Source organism: Paramormyrops kingsleyae, chromosome 18 (assembly GCF_048594095.1).
Source record: "Paramormyrops kingsleyae isolate MSU_618 chromosome 18, PKINGS_0.4, whole genome shotgun sequence".
In the NCBI taxonomy this organism is placed as follows: domain Eukaryota; kingdom Metazoa; phylum Chordata; class Actinopteri; order Osteoglossiformes; family Mormyridae; genus Paramormyrops; species Paramormyrops kingsleyae.
This window is the reverse complement of record NC_132814.1, coordinates 23,968,783-23,987,075: the sequence shown is the minus strand read 5'-3', so window position 1 is coordinate 23,987,075 and position 18,293 is coordinate 23,968,783. Positions and strand designations below refer to the sequence as shown.

Below are 18,293 nucleotides of genomic sequence, written 5' to 3'. Positions count from 1 at the left end.
CATAAGGTATAGACTTGAAGATGGAAGCAGTGATTACTTAGCACAGTGTCACTGATTTTTAATAATCCATCCATACATCCACCTTCAATAATACAGGGTCACTGAGCTTTTTGAATGTGTTGCACATATATATTAAATAAAATGATCAGATGATTGATTGGTGATAGATAGATAGATAGATAGATAGATAGATAGATAGATGATAGATAGATAATTTTATGTCTTGAATTTTTATTTTGTTGATTATATTTATTATATTATTTTTATGTCTGCATATTTAATTTTTTTTGTATAAATATACAATTATATTTACTGAAATCTGATTTATCTTATTATGTTCAGAAAACTAAAAGATAAGTGGATGAAAATATAATTTAGAATGATCAGAATTCTGCCCAGAAAAATAAAAAATACAACCTGATTATGCATCAATTAAAAAAAATGACTTAGGTAACATTTCCAGGAAAAAGGAATCTCAAAGAAAAAAAAAATGAAACTAAGAATTAAGTTCTTGGATTTGGCTTCAGTAAATACTCACCCAGCTGTGGTGATGTATAGCTGACCCTGGGCAGGGCTTCGAAATAATACATCTATCCGTCCCCTTTCCATGCCTGCTTGTCCTATGTAGGTGAAGGCAGTCCAGAATAACCCAGGACGGGGCACCAACCCATCGCATGGCAACATATAATACAAATAATTATATCAATTTGCACTATAGCATATAATATATGTAAATTGTGGGGTATTTACGGCTGAGGAGAATGCTTCTAAAATAAATTACCACCTCAATGACATCTTCATTACAGACAATAGGCAAGTCTGTCTTTGTCTTATATGTTCCCATTAACACATTATCTATGCTGCTCAGCTCATTCATTCTGCTGGTTTTATTAGCCAACTGTTTCTCTCACACCTACACACATTTTATGAAGCTAATCTGACATTTGACTCCATTTAGTATGACACGCTAATTGGCTTACCTCAAAATCCTGGCATTTATTGAAATGTATACAGTCAAACCTGTAAAAAAAATACAGAATATCTTTCTTGTGTTACCTATTGAAAGGAAATATATATTTATGGACTTTAATACATAACTCTTAAATCATTCATCAGTAGAGCATTTGTGTTTCTTTAGCAATATGCTTACCTGCTGTTTTTCACCTCTGGGTAGAATCAGCACCACACCGCATGGTTTCATTTGATTGAGTCGACAGAAATAAGGATCAGCCGCTTTGCGTTACCCTACTCCCAGCCCCAAATTGCTGATCCATCTCTGTTGTTGGGGGGGAGGGGTGGTATTTGAAGAAGCCATGATATACAGGAGCTAACTATAGATTTAACATTTGCTTTGAAAATCGACAGTGTTACTGTAGTAAAACAATTATCATCTCTCGCCAAGTACACGTTCAGAATAAAGGGTACAGCCCTGGTATAGCTTTCTTCCCCGAGGTACAAACAACATGAATGTACCCCCAATGGTACAAATACGTTCCTCAGAGTCCATTTCTGTACCTTCATTCTCTTCCTACATTTACAGCTAGGGTACAGTTGGCAGACCCTTAAGGGTACAGCCCCAACGACACGTAATTGCAACCTCAAAGGTTCAAACCGGTACTTTTTTTTCTGACAGTGTAAAATAAATAATGATTGTCATTCTCAGTATTAACCACTCCTATCTATATCAGCTATACTATACACCTGCACAGGATGTAACCCAGTGATATTCACACTGAATGTGGGATATTGACAGCAGTTGTGGAGAGCTCTGTTCCAATGGCATTTTCATACACTGGACATTGAATTACAATGTAATTTCAGCATGTGATTGTCTTAGTACAGATTAGGAAATGAAAAGCTGGACGCCTCTAAGAGAATCCTAGTCTGTTCTCCATATCAGTAATACATTGTACAGAACACGTCTGTCCTGCAGGGTAAATACTGTCCGCCACAGGTAATGGAACCAGGCACCTGTGAACACACAAGGGTTTGTGATTGGCATCCTTACCCATCCCCCAAAAGGCCATTTGCTTTTCCTGACAGGAATAGTGACTGCTCTCACTGCTCCTAGTAATGAAACAGAAACAGATTACCTTAATTTTGTATATAAAACAAATGAATGCGAGGAATTGCAGACTTTTTGTTTGCGTGAGCTATAACTTAAAAAGTATTTGAAGGATCTTTTTTGAACTTTGCAGACACATTGTATGGCTAAGGAACTGGGACTGTGTGAATTTTGAGGCAAATCACTGCAGAACACCATAAGCAACAAAGGGAGGGGTGACTGCTGAGCACTATGCAGCACTATGCGACAGCAAAGTAGGGATGCCGTAGAAGACACTTAGTCTTGTGAACACAGTAATTCTAAAAGTATTTAACAGAACTTTTTCAGATGTTGCAGACATATTATACAGGTAAAGAATTGGAATCTTATTGTGTAATTTAGCCCTAGTTTTAGTCACACAAAATTGGGCTTTTAATAAAAGCTTGTTTTTGTAGAGATAGGAAGAGTGCTTTGGCGATATTATGGTAATATTTACAGTATTCTGCAGTGTTTTAATTCGGCAAAATATATCTTGGGGGACCTCCCCCCTGTCAAAGATACCAGAATAGCGTTGCTTTTGACACTACAGTCAAAATTCTGTATACCACAATATAATGTATGGATGGTATGCCATTATTAAGAATTAGATACCGCCCAAGTCTAGTGTAGGGGGTACAGCTAGAGATTGGGAGGGTGTGGGAGGAGTAGTCATTAGATTGGGGGGTGGGGGCTGTACAGGGGATACATTGTTGTCCTGCCGACAGCATCTAGTTTGCATATGGCATTGAAAATAGAGAGGACCCTTGGAGAATAATTCCAACAGGGGACAGTTTTTCAGTTCTTTGCAGGCTGAAGGCTGGCACCTGAACATACTTTTTCTTGCACGTTTGTCTTAGGCATTAAATGCAAAAATTGAACAAACATTACAATAACTTATTGAGTATAACGCTAAATAAAGACATTGTCACTGTCTGATGAAAACCACTTATGTCCACATTTCGATGATTGTGACTTATTATAGATGAAATATACCCATTCTCCTCTGCCTACTGATAACATTTGACATCCAATTGACCAATGAAATGATGTTTCATAAAGTAATTAGTATTAAAGTTTGCACTAATATTTGTATTTATTATGGTTATACATATAGATTTATTTATATTGCAGATTTTAACTTTTTAAATTGATTCTAATTTGGTTCTTTAATAATGTTGATGGCTAGATAGCTAACATCATTGTTAATTGTGTAATATAAAGCAAGATTATTTTGTATTTTGTTGACTCTGACATGGTTGCCTAGCTGACAACAATCCAAATAAGTTAACACTCATGAAATCATGGACTTTTGAAGGAGTGTGTTTTTCAATGGACAACAATGATATTGTGCAGGGTTAAAGTGAAGTGTTTGTGTTCATAAAACACATTCGAGGAATGCTGTGTCTCATTAAAACACAAACACATAATTACATGAAGAAAATGCTGTACATGAGACTAGTACAAAACAGACCCTGCAGAATTAGCAGCAAATCTTTCGATAGAGTTTGACAAAGCAAGTGATAAACATGAAAGTATTACCAGGTGGACTAAAAAGGAAGCCAAAGGAGTTCTTTGTCGAATGAACTACATAGATACACGACACTGGAGCAGAAAGGAAATAGTCAATGATCTTTAATGTCAATATATACAGACCTTGGAAAAAAATAGAATCTCAAAAACATAATGAAATAAATACAATATGATACAATCTCTTTGAAGATTTTTTTACATTGAGGTCCCCTCTAAAACCATTTTTACCTTTAATTCTCACCTCAGCAGTAATACTGTACCATAAACACATCTAAATGTGCAAAGACCACTATATATCTTATTTGTTTTGACCTGTTGCAATATATAAAAAATAAATTAAAAAAAAAAAGGTTTTCAAGATGAAAAACTTCTAAAGAGGGAAAGACAGTGAGTGTTAAAATCACAGCTTTGCAAGGGTGACATTCTGACAAGCCATGTTACAAAACGAGTAATACATTTTATCTCATCTTATATTGATAAGTACTAGAAACACCAAAGCTGCAGTTCCGAAACACAAAAGAAAGCAGGATCATAGTGATGTTAATTGCATTCTGTAAAGTACACAGTGTATGATTAGGAATTTCTGAAACAACGGAACATGAGCTGCAGTGTAAAAACCATCGTTATCGGGGTTGGGTGAAGGGAGGGCTGGACTTTGCTTCCTGATATTAAAAATTGAACACACAGTGCACCAGTAGGCCAGTCACAGTACATGGGAAATATAAGCTGCTATTTCAAGCAGCTTAACGCTGATCCAGGGAATGTTTTTCCCAATAGAGCCAAAGACTGGATTTCATTAAAATTTGCAAACGCTGGACAGTCTGTCTGACCATTCCTCTGGGTACGTCCCTCTCAAAGGGTAATCAGAGTGCTGTCAGATGTGGGTGCCCACAGGCCGAGAAGCCGAAGTTAAAATAAATAAATCGGTGGAGTTGCCAGAGTGACAGAGGGGCGACAATGGACAGTGAAATAAATAAATTACTTAAGCAAACAAAGCATGGTAAAGGAATTGTCTCCCTATTGGCCACAAAGTTCATTTCTTGCTACATGTCATTGGAGGTGACCTTCTTCATAGTTCTGCGCTGGGCGAGACTCGAGGCTGCCACAGGCTCCAGAACAGGCTGACTTGCTTTGTGGCTCAATGCAGAATACGTTGCAGCCATAGCACCCTGTATAGAGAACAACAGGCAAACAAATCAGTTATATATTTTAATAAAAAACCCCTACCCTACCTAATGATGTGTTTTTAAATATCATAAGCATACTGAGCTGAGATGAACCATGTTTTGACTCATTATCTGGATCCTTTTCAGAGAGGACCTGAACTTGGGACTACGTGCTGTGTTGGGAGTACAAACTTGTTAACGAGGAATATTAACTAAAAACGAAACCAAAATAACTCTGTCTCTGATACGAAGCGATATATACAGACAGCACAGTCTGAGGAACAATAAAATCAAATGTCTTTTTTTTTGCACTGTGCTTTTTAAAAATCACCATAATTAAAAATAAATCCAGTAGATACTATTGACTTTGCAGTGATCTCACACTATAACATGTACTATCCTTTTCTTTCGAGAGAAGCACACCTAACTTATTATTTTATGTCAAGATACTGATGCGAATTTAACTAAATAATTAATGCAGTCAACACTTGTTCATTAAACTTCATTGTGAAGCAGCAACTGCACAGTACTTTTAATCAAAAGAATTTGGTCATATATATTTGAATAACATACAGGTGTTGATATATTTAGGTATACACATGTACACGTTTTGTGGATAACAGAAGTTGTGATTCAGGAATTAAAAAGACCATTATGGCAATTCAAATATCTTTTTGAGCCAAAACTGCACAAACTACAACTGAACAATAAATACAACCGATGAGCATCTCTAATGATGGGAATTTTTAGAACCAGGTCCATCATGACAACTGACCTTGACAAGGTGGGGTGCATCGTGTCGCGTGAGCTGGAAGTGTGGAAGCTGGTCCCTGCAAGTGATCCACGGGTGTTTCAGGACCTGCTCGGCTGAGTAACGCTGGTGAGGATCCATGTGCAGCATGTGTGACAGCAAATCCTGCACAGAGATCACCACAAAAAGGGACCGTGAATAACAATGCAGAGAGCAGGAGGTCAATGACACACTTATTATTTTAAATCACAGCCGGTTATTAAAGAACCAAGATAGAATCAAGAATATAGGGGTATTTTAACTGGTTTTAATTCCAATTCATTCTATGGATTTAATGGGTTTAAACTAAATTTACATTGTTTATTACATACATACGGTGCAACTACAATATAATTTCTATAAAACAACACATAGAGCTATAGCTTCTCAATTCATCAATACAGCAATGGGAAAAATAGGTGATTGTATTACTGAGCAAGAATATTCTCCAGGAGACTATATTCAGAATTAAAAAATCTTTTCCCAGATAGACTGACTCATTTACATAGCTGATGTTATTCTCTGATTGGCTAGGTCTGTACAAATACATACTTCTTGTTTTCTACAATTGGACAATACCTCCTTGTTCAAGTTACAGAAGAGCGAGCCCTACCTTGGATGTGTCAGAGACAGTGTCCCAGTTGCCCCCACTTAGGGAAAACTTGCCACTGCCAATGCGCAGTAAGATTTCCTCAGGCGTATCATTGGGCCCATTGGCAAAAGGGGTGTAGCTGTGGAAGAATTTGCATAGAAAGTGGTCAGATGGCAACAGGTCAATATTCACAATCCACTTCAGTCCTTGAGGCTGCAAGAACCCATTCAGCATCCATAATCTACCACATCGTCACACAAAAAACCTCTTATAGTATCAAAAAGTCCATCCATCCATTCATCCCCGCTTAATCCTACAGGTTAGGTTAACTGACTTGATGAAAATACAGAACAAATTGAGGGTGTGTGTCTATGTGTGGCTGCAATTACATTTGAACTCTTAAGCACCTGAATGTTTCAGCACACAGTTCAAGAAACTTAGTCATTAATTCTCTGTTAATAAACAAGTTCACCATATCACCAGTACATGTAGCCAAGACCTTACCCCGCCAGCATAGTGTACAGAAGCACTCCTAGACTCCAGATGTCACAAGCAGCATCATATCCTTGGCGCATCAAAACCTGAAACGCATTAAAAATGGCTTTTCGTAAAATATCATAATCGGTTAACCAGAATCCCTTCACATGCACAAAAACATTACCTCAGGAGCGACAAAGTTGGCTGTGTAGCAGGGAGTGAGCAACAGGCCGCTTTCTCCACGTAGCTGCTTTGCGAAGCCGAAGTCACAGATGCGAATGGAATCAGGATTCCCCGAGTCGTCCATATAAAGGATATTGCTGGGCTTTAAGTCGCGGTGTACCACCTGCAACACAAACAGGACAAGCAGGCTTTACAGGTAAGAAAAACTATTCTTAAATTGATACAGTTTTAAGAATATTACTTTAAAATAAAGTATACAGTGCAGTGGTTAAGGGCATGGACCAGAAGGGTGCCAGTCCTTAGTGGGGACTTTGCTGTAGTACAGTAAAATCCCGTTACAGTGGACTCGCTAATAACGAAATATCATCTATAACGGACGAGGTCCACTGGTCTCGGCTGTGCGCCTTTACGAACATGCAGAAAAAGCATCGGAAATAGCGAACTCGCATATGACGGAATTTCGCTTATAAAGGACAAACAATTTGGTCCCCAGGGCCGCTTTTAGCTGTAGTTTTGTTCGCTATACTGGACAATGAATTGTTCTTTTGAACAGATTCTTTTCAGTGATTCAGTCTAACTGTTTTTCAATTCTCAAACAAATCAAACTTTTTGTACACCCATGTATTGCAGAGGTTGAAGTGTTAGATTCCAAAAACCTCACCTCACCCCAATCTCGACCAAGAAGCTCATTAATAGTCAACTTGATAAGGAATGTGGTCAAAACTATAGAGTTGTGGGAAGTTAGTTTAATGGGGTGATAAGTCTAGACAGGAACTGTTTGGACTCATCGGATATGTTTGGCGTAAACCAGGAAAGGCTTATGACAAGGAGAACACCATCCTCACGGTGAAGCATAGAGGTCTTTAGTCCGGTTGTGCAAGGTCCACAATGTGGCTTCAAGGACTGACAGTCTTGACTTTCCATAACAACCATAATCCCAAACACACGTCAAAGTCAGTCACATCCTGGTTTGGGTATCAGTCCAACCAACTCATTGGGTATCAGTCCAACTTCAGTGGCCAACTCATTACCCAGATTCAAATCCCATTTAAATATCTGGTGGGATTTAAAGAAAGCAGAGCCATCAAGGACACCAATGAATGTCGGCAAGCTGAACACAACTGCATAGCAGGAAGATTCCAACAGAGAGGTGTCGAAGCTTGTGAGCACATACAGGAAATGTTTAATGGAGGTTATGAAGGATAAAGGGTTCTCCACAAAACACTGAGCTTTGGGGGATGAAAAATTATACAAATGGACGTGTGTGGAGATTATGATTTGTTTAATTTAAATTATTAGTAAACTTTGTTCATAGAATCACTCAAAAATATATTCTTTGTTTACTAAGGCCTTAGTTGAGATATCTTCATTAAATCTTACTCTCATCAACAAGACTATTTTGATTGTAACTGTATTAGAAAATGATGATTCTGGAAAATGAAATGGTGTGTCAGTATTTCTATTTCACCAATTCTGAGTATTTGACTATTTGGCATGTTTTTGTAAATAACAAAGTAACCTAATCTAAAATACCCGAGTGGTATTTGCTTGCTGTATGTAAAAAGCATGACCGATCGATTTAAATTTTAACTTATAAAAGTCATCTGAAAGTTCAATATCTATTACAGCCTGACAGTGATGAGACAAATAATGATTTAGGTACCCAAATGTGGCTGAGGGACCAAACAAGGTTTTCAGGGTATATTCCAGAAAAGGGTTGAGCAACTGCCCTCTCAAAATGAATTCAGATTGAAACCATAAAATGTCAGAATATTTTTGCCGTTTCATTTTATTGGAACCTTGACCTGAGAAAACTGCTGCTCCTCTAATGCCTGACTAGTTATACATGATAAGCACTCACCCCTTGGCGGTGCAGGTAATCCACGGTCTTAGTGATGATGTATAGAACAGCACTAGCCTCACGCTCGGAGAAATATTTTTGCCTGAGGATCTTGTCCAGCAGCTCCCCCCCCTTCATTAGTTCTGTCACAAGGTACACAAAGCGGCCCTCATCATATGCCTACAACACAGGGGGGGGCGGGGGAGGTTCCATTAAAAGACAGAAGTTAGTCATAGATGCAAAAAAAAAAAAAGAAATATGCACTTGGCCACAAGGTGGAGCTGATATTACTACTATTATTACTACTGCTCTTACTAGTAATACTAGAGGAATCATATGTTACATTTTATTATCAACAAGTAACAGGTAAACAATTACATTTGCAGTGTTATAATAAATGTATGTTTTGTATATAAGAATACACAATGGACAGGGAGATGATGTCTACATACATCTTTCAAAGTGATGATGTTGGGATGCTGCCCATATCGCATGAGGATCTCAATCTCCTCTGAGGGATCCCTCTTGCTTTTGTCAATGATCTAGAGTCAAAAGAAAATATTTAAATATACGGTTTTAAAAGCATTAAATCATTTAAATACACCAAGAAAGTAGTAATAGCAGTTATTTTATATTTAACAGTGTTAAAATAAAACCTTACTCCATGCTAAACTCATAGTTGTATATTTAAATGTGTGAATATTCAAAATGTGATGCAAACAGCCATTCTGCATTCCTTTGATGAACACTAATATTTGTGGGGCATGATCAATATTGGGCAAGAGATAAAACACATTTCTTATTTAGAAACACAGATGCTAGCTAATTTAGAGCACACTGTATTGCACATGAATCTTACCCTATTGATATTTACTTGTATATTAGATAACGTGTTTTTTTAGGTTTACTTAAAGAAAAACCCTATTTTCCTAATCACTAGCTCTTGAACTGCATCCGATTTGAATAGAATAAGGAATGCTCAGACTAGTTAAAAACTCTTTATCCACACTTCACTCTATGGTCACAAAGTAGAATGCAGTAAACGTCACAAACAAGGTTAACCTTAACAGCAAACTCCATGTTATTGACCCGATGGATGCAGCGCTTGCATATGGAGTAGGAGCCCACACCAATGTCCTCTTTCAGTTCATACATCTCTGCAAACAGCGAAGAACTGCCGTGGAGCTGTAGGAGATAAGGCACAGCAAGATTTGGAGAAGATGCTAGAGGAGGAAGAATCTATCGTATGGTCTGGATTCAAATGTAGTTCGGTTTCAATGTGAACCGAAGTCAGCAGAGTTGGTGACCAATAAGGATAGGCGGCTCGATGCCGAAGTATCGATTCTTTTGATCTGGATGTTTCATTTTGAGAATTGATTCTGAAGGTAAAATAATTTGTTTATTTGGGAAATGTTAATATTATAATAGGGAGCAGGACATGGACTCCTACAAGGCAGGGCCATCTGTAGGGGAAGACTGCCAAGCACTAGAGAAATGAAATGACAGATATACCTGCACACAGACCTCACCGCAACCCCCAGCAAATTTTATCACCAGGATCGAGTTAGCACCTGATATCAGAATCGGGGATACAGACCTTGGTGTATATATATATAACCATTATACCACATACTGTACTCTCCCCAGCAACCATCATAAGTTACTAAGAGCTCAATACATTCTGGTAGCACTATCGGATGTACAGTCACCCAAATTTAGTCTTAAATACATTTACTTATTTTGTTTTTAATTTCAGCCATATGTGCGAGTAGCTGCAAGTTGGAAAGTAGGGGATAGTCTGTATAAATGACTGGCAAAAAAAGTTGACTACAAACTTGGGTGTTATGCAACATCCTTTATGCAACTGCAAGTGAAACATATGTGCAACCCATCTGCACACACATCAGCCGTCTTCAACTGGCAAGATGCAGCTTCTTATGCATGACAGCTAGCAAAACTGCAAGTAAAATACAGCCTGCAATATCCTCACTGTTCCACATTAAAAATGTTGCACTATTGCTATAAAAAAGCACCCTCGATCAAATATTTAATGTAGTTAAAAGTACAAACTTTCTTTGATCATTGGGTTTATGTAGGTTGGTTTGCATTATGACTATGGTTGATTATCACTTTGGCTCGTTGCAGCAGACATGCTTAGTCGGCGTAATACCTGCACAATGGGAAGGATGCTGATGTGTGCTGAGCTTCTTCCCTCCTCTAGGGAGGCTGGAGCCACAAAGCTGAAGCCTTTGAAGAGCTGGTGTGCGTTGGCACTGGGCGGGATGCCGGGAGAATCTGTGCACACAATCGCAAGCAATGCCAATACAAAACACTGCATGTCGCAAAATCAGTCAGCAGACAGAAGTCATTTTTATTGTAGAATTGCCAATTGTGTTGTAGTATCGGCAACTGGCATCTCGTATTGTAGTTCTGTAGTATTTTGTTTTATTTTAAACCTTCTGGAAAAGTTATGAAGCAATCATATAAATGGCAACATATAATTAATTTTAAAACTGCTGCGTCAAATAAGGCACACAACACAGAACAAGCTTCGGACCTTTTGGGGTTTTAGTTGTGAATTCTGGGTCAAAGCAAAATGTGTCGTCTGGCTTCCCTGCGGCTGGCTGGAATGGAGGTTGCAGTTCTCTCCTGTACAGTTTCTGCAGGGTAACAGGGAACGGCACAAGCTCATCTGCATGCCCAGCTTCATCTTCCTCAACGTCATGTACATAGAATATTCCAGCTTCCTTCCACAACCCAGAGTCATGCCGTCAAGTTCAGTTATGGAAGGCCATCGATAGACTGCATGCTTCCCATTATTAAACACATCAACCATAAGAGGATAATTGCATAAAAAAAAAAAAAAATCAACTTTACTATGGACAAAAAAGTAGATTAGGAAAGCAGTAACAAACGATAAGGTTGTATATTATAGTAATGCTCATTTTTAAATATTTAAAATGTATCTGAATTCATCCACCCATTTTTGAACTGCTTAGGCAGTGCAGGCTTCCGGCAAAGCCTGGTGCCTATTCAAGGCAGCAGAGGGAATAAGGGTGTGGTTCACTCTGGATGGTGAGCCTTATAAACTCTACATGGAAACACAAGCTGGACAAAAGAGATCAGCATCCAGCATAATTTCTTTCTGTATGCTGAGCAAAATTACCGCAGCTACTAGCTCACTTGTAACTATTAAGAATACTCATGACCTACGTATGAGTGGTTAAAACCCCTACAGGAAGAAAACCTGCATCATCTATGATCACTCACTTATGGCGCTTTTTCACTGCCACCAGAAACCAAGCCGCACCCGACCTGTACTTCGAACTGACGGCTTAACATCGCAAAAATATGCAAGCTGTAACCAAGTGCTGCTTAGTAGCAGGGCTGAAAGCATGACCAAACTGAGTTGGGTGCATCACTTCCATCTGATTGGTTGAATTGTATATAGTACTTTATGGGTTAAATGCATGGGACGCATTTCATTGTTGTGCACTGTGTGCTGTGTTGTGTCAACGATGATCACTGATCTCTAAATTCAATTCTAAATAAGTGTCTTTTCATGTTTACGTCACTGCCGCTCTCCAAATTCGGCAACGCCTTTACCGGGCCGACCCTTCTTCAGTGGAAAACCAAAGAGAGCTGGAACCGTGCCGTAACTAGCCTCTCTTTGAGATACAGCGCGGCTCCTATATCCCTGTGGAAAAGCACCACTATAATGGCTGGTACTAACTGGGAAACATGACACACATCCTGGCTGCTCTCCATTGCTGCGTATGGAGAGCTAAACATTGGTGAATGGAGAGGCGGGGCCTTCTCTTTTTGCTAGGCTAGTTGCTGTTGGCTACTAATCGTGCCTCAGTGAGGCCATTAGCATATCCCTGGAGTCCCTGCTAGCTACCTGGCAGACTGTTACACTTACTACTTACATTCCAGTCAATGGTCGAGAAAAATGGATGCCGCTTGATCTCCTCCACCCCATCTGAGCCTGCTCCTGTGAGATGGATGACCAGACTAACATATAAACGATGCAACAAGAGAACTAATGACCAAGGAAAGTAATAAACAGTGATGTCAACTCTCACAAACCTTCCCAAAATAATCTGTACATTCTCCTAAATGCATATTTTAAATACATCCATCACTGATCTTTATTTACTTCAGAATATGCAGTTATAAAGACCACCCAGTTTTGGGTATAGCATGATTTAAGTCTTGATTTTTTCCATAAGACAGCATTACTAGCGAAGCTTATTTTTATTACTACAGACTTTTAAATAATGTTCCACAAAAAGAAAAGACAGAACAGAAACATACCTAGACGATTAGCTGGGTTCCTCTTAAACAACATTCTCAGAAGACTCTGCGCTTCCGAGCTTAAAAACTGTGGCATTCCCAGTTTAGCTCTACGGACCAGAGAAAGGGCAAGAGCGTCAGGGTCATGCTTTGGGAAACGAATGAAACGTATGAAAGGACCATCGCACTGCTTACTTCAGAATCATGTTCATGGTCTCGCTCCTGTCTTTGCCTTGAAATGGTAGAGTACCAGTCAACATTTCAAACTGCGAAGGCAAAAGATAGAGTTCTATTAACATACACGGTACTTTGCAAAAGTCATAGGCTGCCAATATACCCATGTATTTGCTGACTCAACCATGTTTGGCTAATCAATACCCATCATAAATTATTTAACTTAAGTTAATTAGGTGAGCTGGTGGTGAAATATAATTGATATCAAACATGGAATGGCTGAGGTGCCTCTGAGAAGATATTTGGGAACTGGTGTTCATCTAGCCAGTCAACAAAAATGAATAAATAAATAAATAAAATCAGTAAATTATTATTATAAAATCAGAAACATTGAGGAAATATGCACTTGCTATCCAGATGAACAGTTTTTAACATTGTCTTCTACGCTCCAAGACATTCATAGTACTGTTTACATGTCTCATTACAAAAATGACGTATACTACTTTCTGTGGAATGACACGACATTCTACGATCTGCTGGTGTTAATTGTTATCTAGATGTGGTACCCATTTATTGCTGTAAAACTATATAAACAAAAAGATATTTAATTCAAATTTAAATGCAATATTTGTACGATGAGAGGCCCCAGAGGAAACAAAGCAAAATAGCAACACAGATATTTTAAATATAATCAGTGAAGTGCAACTATGGTTTTCCGGTACGAAATACATAGAGGGGTATAACGATACAGTCGAATAGTGATTCAGCTCAATCGACAGTTCAGGGCTCACGGTTCAATACACTCACAAAATATTCAACAAATTCAGACTGAAAGCAAACTATGATCTGACAGTTCTTATTAATTCTTTTTTAGGCATGCACATCTACATTTAATTTTTTTTCTTGCAATTTATCCCCTTATTTTCCAGGGCGAACGGCAAAAATCTCAAATTAAAACTTAGTTTCTGCCTATTGCACCCATATCATATTGCAAAATATCATGTAACAGCACACTGTCACACTCCTAGAAATAATTACATTTATATAAATATATATATATATATATATATATATATATAAATAAAATCCATAAATAAGACCTCACAAAAGTTTATATGCAGTATAAAATACTTACCATTAGAACCCCTAGGGACCACCAGTCAGCACTCTGGGTGTGGCCCCTTCTGTTCACCACCTCAGGGGCCATGTACTCCACAGTGCCACAGAACGAGTAAGCTTTCTTATCCTGATCAACTGATTCTTTACTAAGCCCGAAGTCTGCAACAGAACCACAGCATCATTAGTCAGATAACACACTTAAGAAAAACTGTCTACTGAGCAATTCATGTGTAAAATATTAAATATCTTTAATATGGATGCAGGTGCGCATAACTGAAGCAGTGGATGAGAAAATCTCATTGAACAAAATTTCAGTTAACAATGTTTTATGTATGCATGCACAAAACACAGCACACCACTAAACCACAGATACATAAACCACACCTACCTGTTAACTTGATATGTCCAGCTTCATCAAGCAAAATGCTGAAAATTAAAATCAAATTCTCCAATACAGGTACACAAAAACATTCACAAATACAAATAACGTTACTTAATTAAAAAAAATATATAAATATATTAATATCATAAATATATATTTGTTTCTACTCTGACCTTAGAAATCTTAGAAATTAGACAAAAGTTGATTCTAGCTGAACAACCATAATGTATGCGTTAAACGGTTCACATTACAAATCAACAACCATTGAATATTGCCCATAAAAGGCATAAATAGGCAAACCAATTACAATCAACTTGATGTGTGTGATGTAACTGAACTCCACTATTCTATGAGTGGAGACGACCTTCACATGTATTGTGGAAGGTAGCATGAGGGGTCTTTTGGGTAGGGGTCATAGGGAATGTGGTACTTTACTTCTCTGGCTTCAGGTCTCTGTAAACAATGCCCAGATTGTGAAGATGGTCCAACGCAAGGGCCAGCTCTGCAAGGTAGAATTTCACATCCTCCTCTGTAAACATAACCTAATAAGAACTGGACAGATTTACCCTCTGATCTCTGTTCACACACACAGACAAGACAAAGAATTTACAATTCAATGATTTCTACAAATGTGGAAAATTAAGTTGTTAAAATCAGTACAACAGACAGATATATTCAAAACGTTATGAATGTTCACAGTAAGAAATAAGAAAAAAAAATCAGTAACACTCTTGACAGTATTAAGAGACATTTGATGGTTTACAAGAAATATTGTCACAAAAAGCAAGAAGAAATAACTTACACAGGAATATTTAAACCACATTCAATTAGGTGAACTAAATTGCCTACTGTTTAGCCTATTAAAAGTTATTTTTTTAAGTCCACTAAAATGTAAAGATGCAAAGATATTATATAACCTTTATGATTCAATACTGTAGTGCAAGTTACAATGGTAGATCATTCCGCAATTAGCAAATTGTGACTCGCTTCTCAAAATATGGTTGTTAGTAAAGATCAACTATGTTTATTTCATTACAAAATAAATATGAAACAGCACATTTCTTTTCAGTAATGCAACCTCAGTAAACAAAATAAATAAATGAAAGAAAAGACACGATAATCAGGTGATCTTAAAACTACACAACTTGACAAAAAAATGAATTGTTATAGCCACAATATCAAAACAATGCACTTATGAGTGAGTTTATCAGAACTGGAAAAGCCGAACCTATACATTAGCGGGTATGATACCATCCATCTAAAAATAGACAATAAAAAGTGAACAATGACCTTACCTCTTTGGATAAGCGAGTAAATACATCTCCACCCCTGAGAAAATCCAAAATCAAATATAGCTTTCCTTCTGTCTGAAAAGCTGTAAGATAATTATACTGTTAAAAGGAGCAAAAGATACGTTCTAACAATTCTAATGATTCTAACACTGTTTCATGATTGTGTGCTTGAATGGTACCAATTAAGCGCATACTTTCTAACGGGCACAGGAAACAGAAGTGTTTGGCCAAATATATATATAACTATTAAACAGCAAAACTAAAAATAAGAATACTAAAAACATTTTGACGACGGATGAATATAAAACTCTTCAGAGCACACAGAAAATACATAAAATGTAAACACTAATGGGGAAGTAAACAACTCACCATAGTGCAATTTTACTATAAAGGGGTGATTCACTTCTACTAGAATATCCCGTTCCATTTTTGTGCGAACACGGTCTCTAACTGTTGAGACGAAACATTTAAATGTTATACACATAGATACAGGTGCTCTTCATAACTTTTAAGTCTATGTGCCATAAAATAAAAAGTCTTCAGGGGCTCAATTTTTAATAACATTAGTAAAACAGCAATATGCAAAAAGCTATCACTCAGGAAATTACCAAGAAAATTCAAATGTACTTGAATATTATTTGAGCTGTAAAACAGATAACTCCTCAGATATATAGGTGACATTAACAGAAAAACACAAATAGTTTTCCAATTTCTTCATTAGTTTTAATGGCAAATAGATATTAAGCCACAAATGAAAAGAAACAGCACCAGAAAACCAGCTGGAAACCTAATGAAATGGAATTTAAATTTTCGGTATAACAATAATGTTAAATCAAATAACGGTATGTTCTTGAAGATTAATGGTTTTCCCATTTTGAATTTAAATGCAAAGAGGCTGTTGTATATTGCACATTTCATGCCATTTTGCTAGACAAACTGTACCGTAACGTAACCGTACACTGGGAATGTACCCATGTGCACATACACTGGTAATGTACCCATGTGCACATACACTGGGAATGTACCCATGTGCACATACACTGGGAATGTACCCATGTACACACATACACTGGTAATGTACCCATGTACACATACACTGGTAATGTACCCATGTACACATACACTGACATAAAATGATATCATAAAGGACAAACATGCTGATACTTTTCTGGCCAGACACACCTTTTAAAGATGCTTTCTTCAACACTTTCATTGCATAGAGTTGTGCAGCATCTGGACCGATGACCTTTCGGACAAGAAACACCTAAAACGGAGGAGTATGCACAATTCTATTCAGAAGTTATGTTTAATTAAGTCCAGTGTAATGGAGAGATAAAAAAAGAACAAAAGACAGTCACCTCCACCATATTACAATTAAAGCCTCAAAGTTACCAGAGGCCTCTTAAAACAGCAAGCAGCCATCTTAAAGTTTTATTACAATAGTTAAAGAATTTCTTGACAAATACAAGCATGTTACATAGTATGGCTTCTAGCGCTGTTGCGATCAGGTTGCCATGTAAGTGTGATTATATGGCGCATGTGTAATAACCTCCAGGGCTTTAGATGATGGGTGAAACACGTGTCCGGACGCCGGCTTTTCGGTACTAAACATGACGTTAACTTAAGCCAACAATTTAAGCGGCTTAGTAGTGTGCGTAAAATGTTAATGAGATGCTTACTGTGATGCATCGCAGTCGCGACACCCCTAACGACTTTAACCCCACCCACCCCTCCTTACATCACAAGCAGCAGGACATGCCCACCTTTCCAAAGGAGCCTTGGCCCAGCACTTTGAGTAGCTCGAAATGAGAAGGGTCTGCCTTCTCACAGCCCTCCTTCACATGATGGGTGATGGGGATCTCCTTGTAAGCACCATCATCCTGTGGAGGTATGGACACCACATACAATTTACCTTCACCTGCTAAGTACAGGTTCCCACGTACTTTTCCGTATCCCATAGAACGCACCCAAGAACCACTCACATTATTGCTAGATCCTAATACGACTCCAAGTCATCAGGGAATAAAAGCTGAATATAAACCAGTTCCACTGAATAAATTTTCTTGAATTTCACCTACCACTATAATCAAGCAAGCGATGGAATATGGATTACAAGCAGGAATGCACATAACTGGTACAGAATTACACATTCACCATATAAATCAATATGCACAGAAATATCTTCTAGTAACAGCGCAGATGCAAACTTATTTTGTGTGCATTTACCCTACTATGACAAGAAATTACCATGTATTTTAACCTTTATACAACGAATGAAGTATGAGTTAGCTGTATAAAGGTTAAAATGCAAGCTAATTTCTTCTCATAGCAGCACAATTGCACATAAAATAAGTATATATTTCTGTTAC

At 37.7% G+C, this 18,293-nt stretch overlaps 1 protein-coding gene across 3 annotated transcripts in view; it reads right to left on the bottom strand.

Moving 5' to 3' along the window:
- Positions 1 to 3,700: 3,700 nt before the first annotated feature.
- Positions 3,701 to 18,293, bottom strand: part of LOC111855289 (ribosomal protein S6 kinase alpha-6) — a 29,875-nt gene continuing 15,282 nt past the window's right edge. Inside the window, exons 3-22 of one of the 3 annotated variants that reach the window (XM_072701831.1) lie at positions 17,688 to 17,804; positions 17,107 to 17,188; positions 16,294 to 16,374; positions 15,928 to 16,007; positions 15,068 to 15,174; positions 14,639 to 14,676; positions 14,267 to 14,409; positions 13,153 to 13,223; positions 12,979 to 13,067; positions 12,591 to 12,655; positions 11,219 to 11,321; positions 10,832 to 10,956; positions 9,724 to 9,846; positions 9,114 to 9,203; positions 8,683 to 8,841; positions 6,823 to 6,984; positions 6,666 to 6,742; positions 6,183 to 6,300; positions 5,555 to 5,695; positions 3,701 to 4,782 (exon numbers count right to left, since the gene is read on the bottom strand). In XM_072701831.1, coding sequence (XP_072557932.1) covers positions 4,657 to 4,782; positions 5,555 to 5,695; positions 6,183 to 6,300; positions 6,666 to 6,742; positions 6,823 to 6,984; positions 8,683 to 8,841; positions 9,114 to 9,203; positions 9,724 to 9,846; positions 10,832 to 10,956; positions 11,219 to 11,321; positions 12,591 to 12,655; positions 12,979 to 13,067; positions 13,153 to 13,223; positions 14,267 to 14,409; positions 14,639 to 14,676; positions 15,068 to 15,174; positions 15,928 to 16,007; positions 16,294 to 16,374; positions 17,107 to 17,188; positions 17,688 to 17,804 — 2,097 coding nt within the window. In that variant the 3' untranslated portion in view covers positions 3,701 to 4,656. Of the gene's footprint in view, positions 4,783 to 5,554; positions 5,696 to 6,182; positions 6,301 to 6,665; positions 6,743 to 6,822; positions 6,985 to 8,682; positions 8,842 to 9,113; positions 9,204 to 9,723; positions 9,847 to 10,831; positions 10,957 to 11,218; positions 11,322 to 12,590; positions 12,656 to 12,978; positions 13,068 to 13,152; positions 13,224 to 14,266; positions 14,410 to 14,638; positions 14,677 to 15,067; positions 15,175 to 15,927; positions 16,008 to 16,293; positions 16,375 to 17,106; positions 17,189 to 17,687; positions 18,121 to 18,293 lie in introns of those variants that run through there. The other 2 variants (XM_023834157.2, XM_023834158.2) reach the window with 2 other exon arrangements.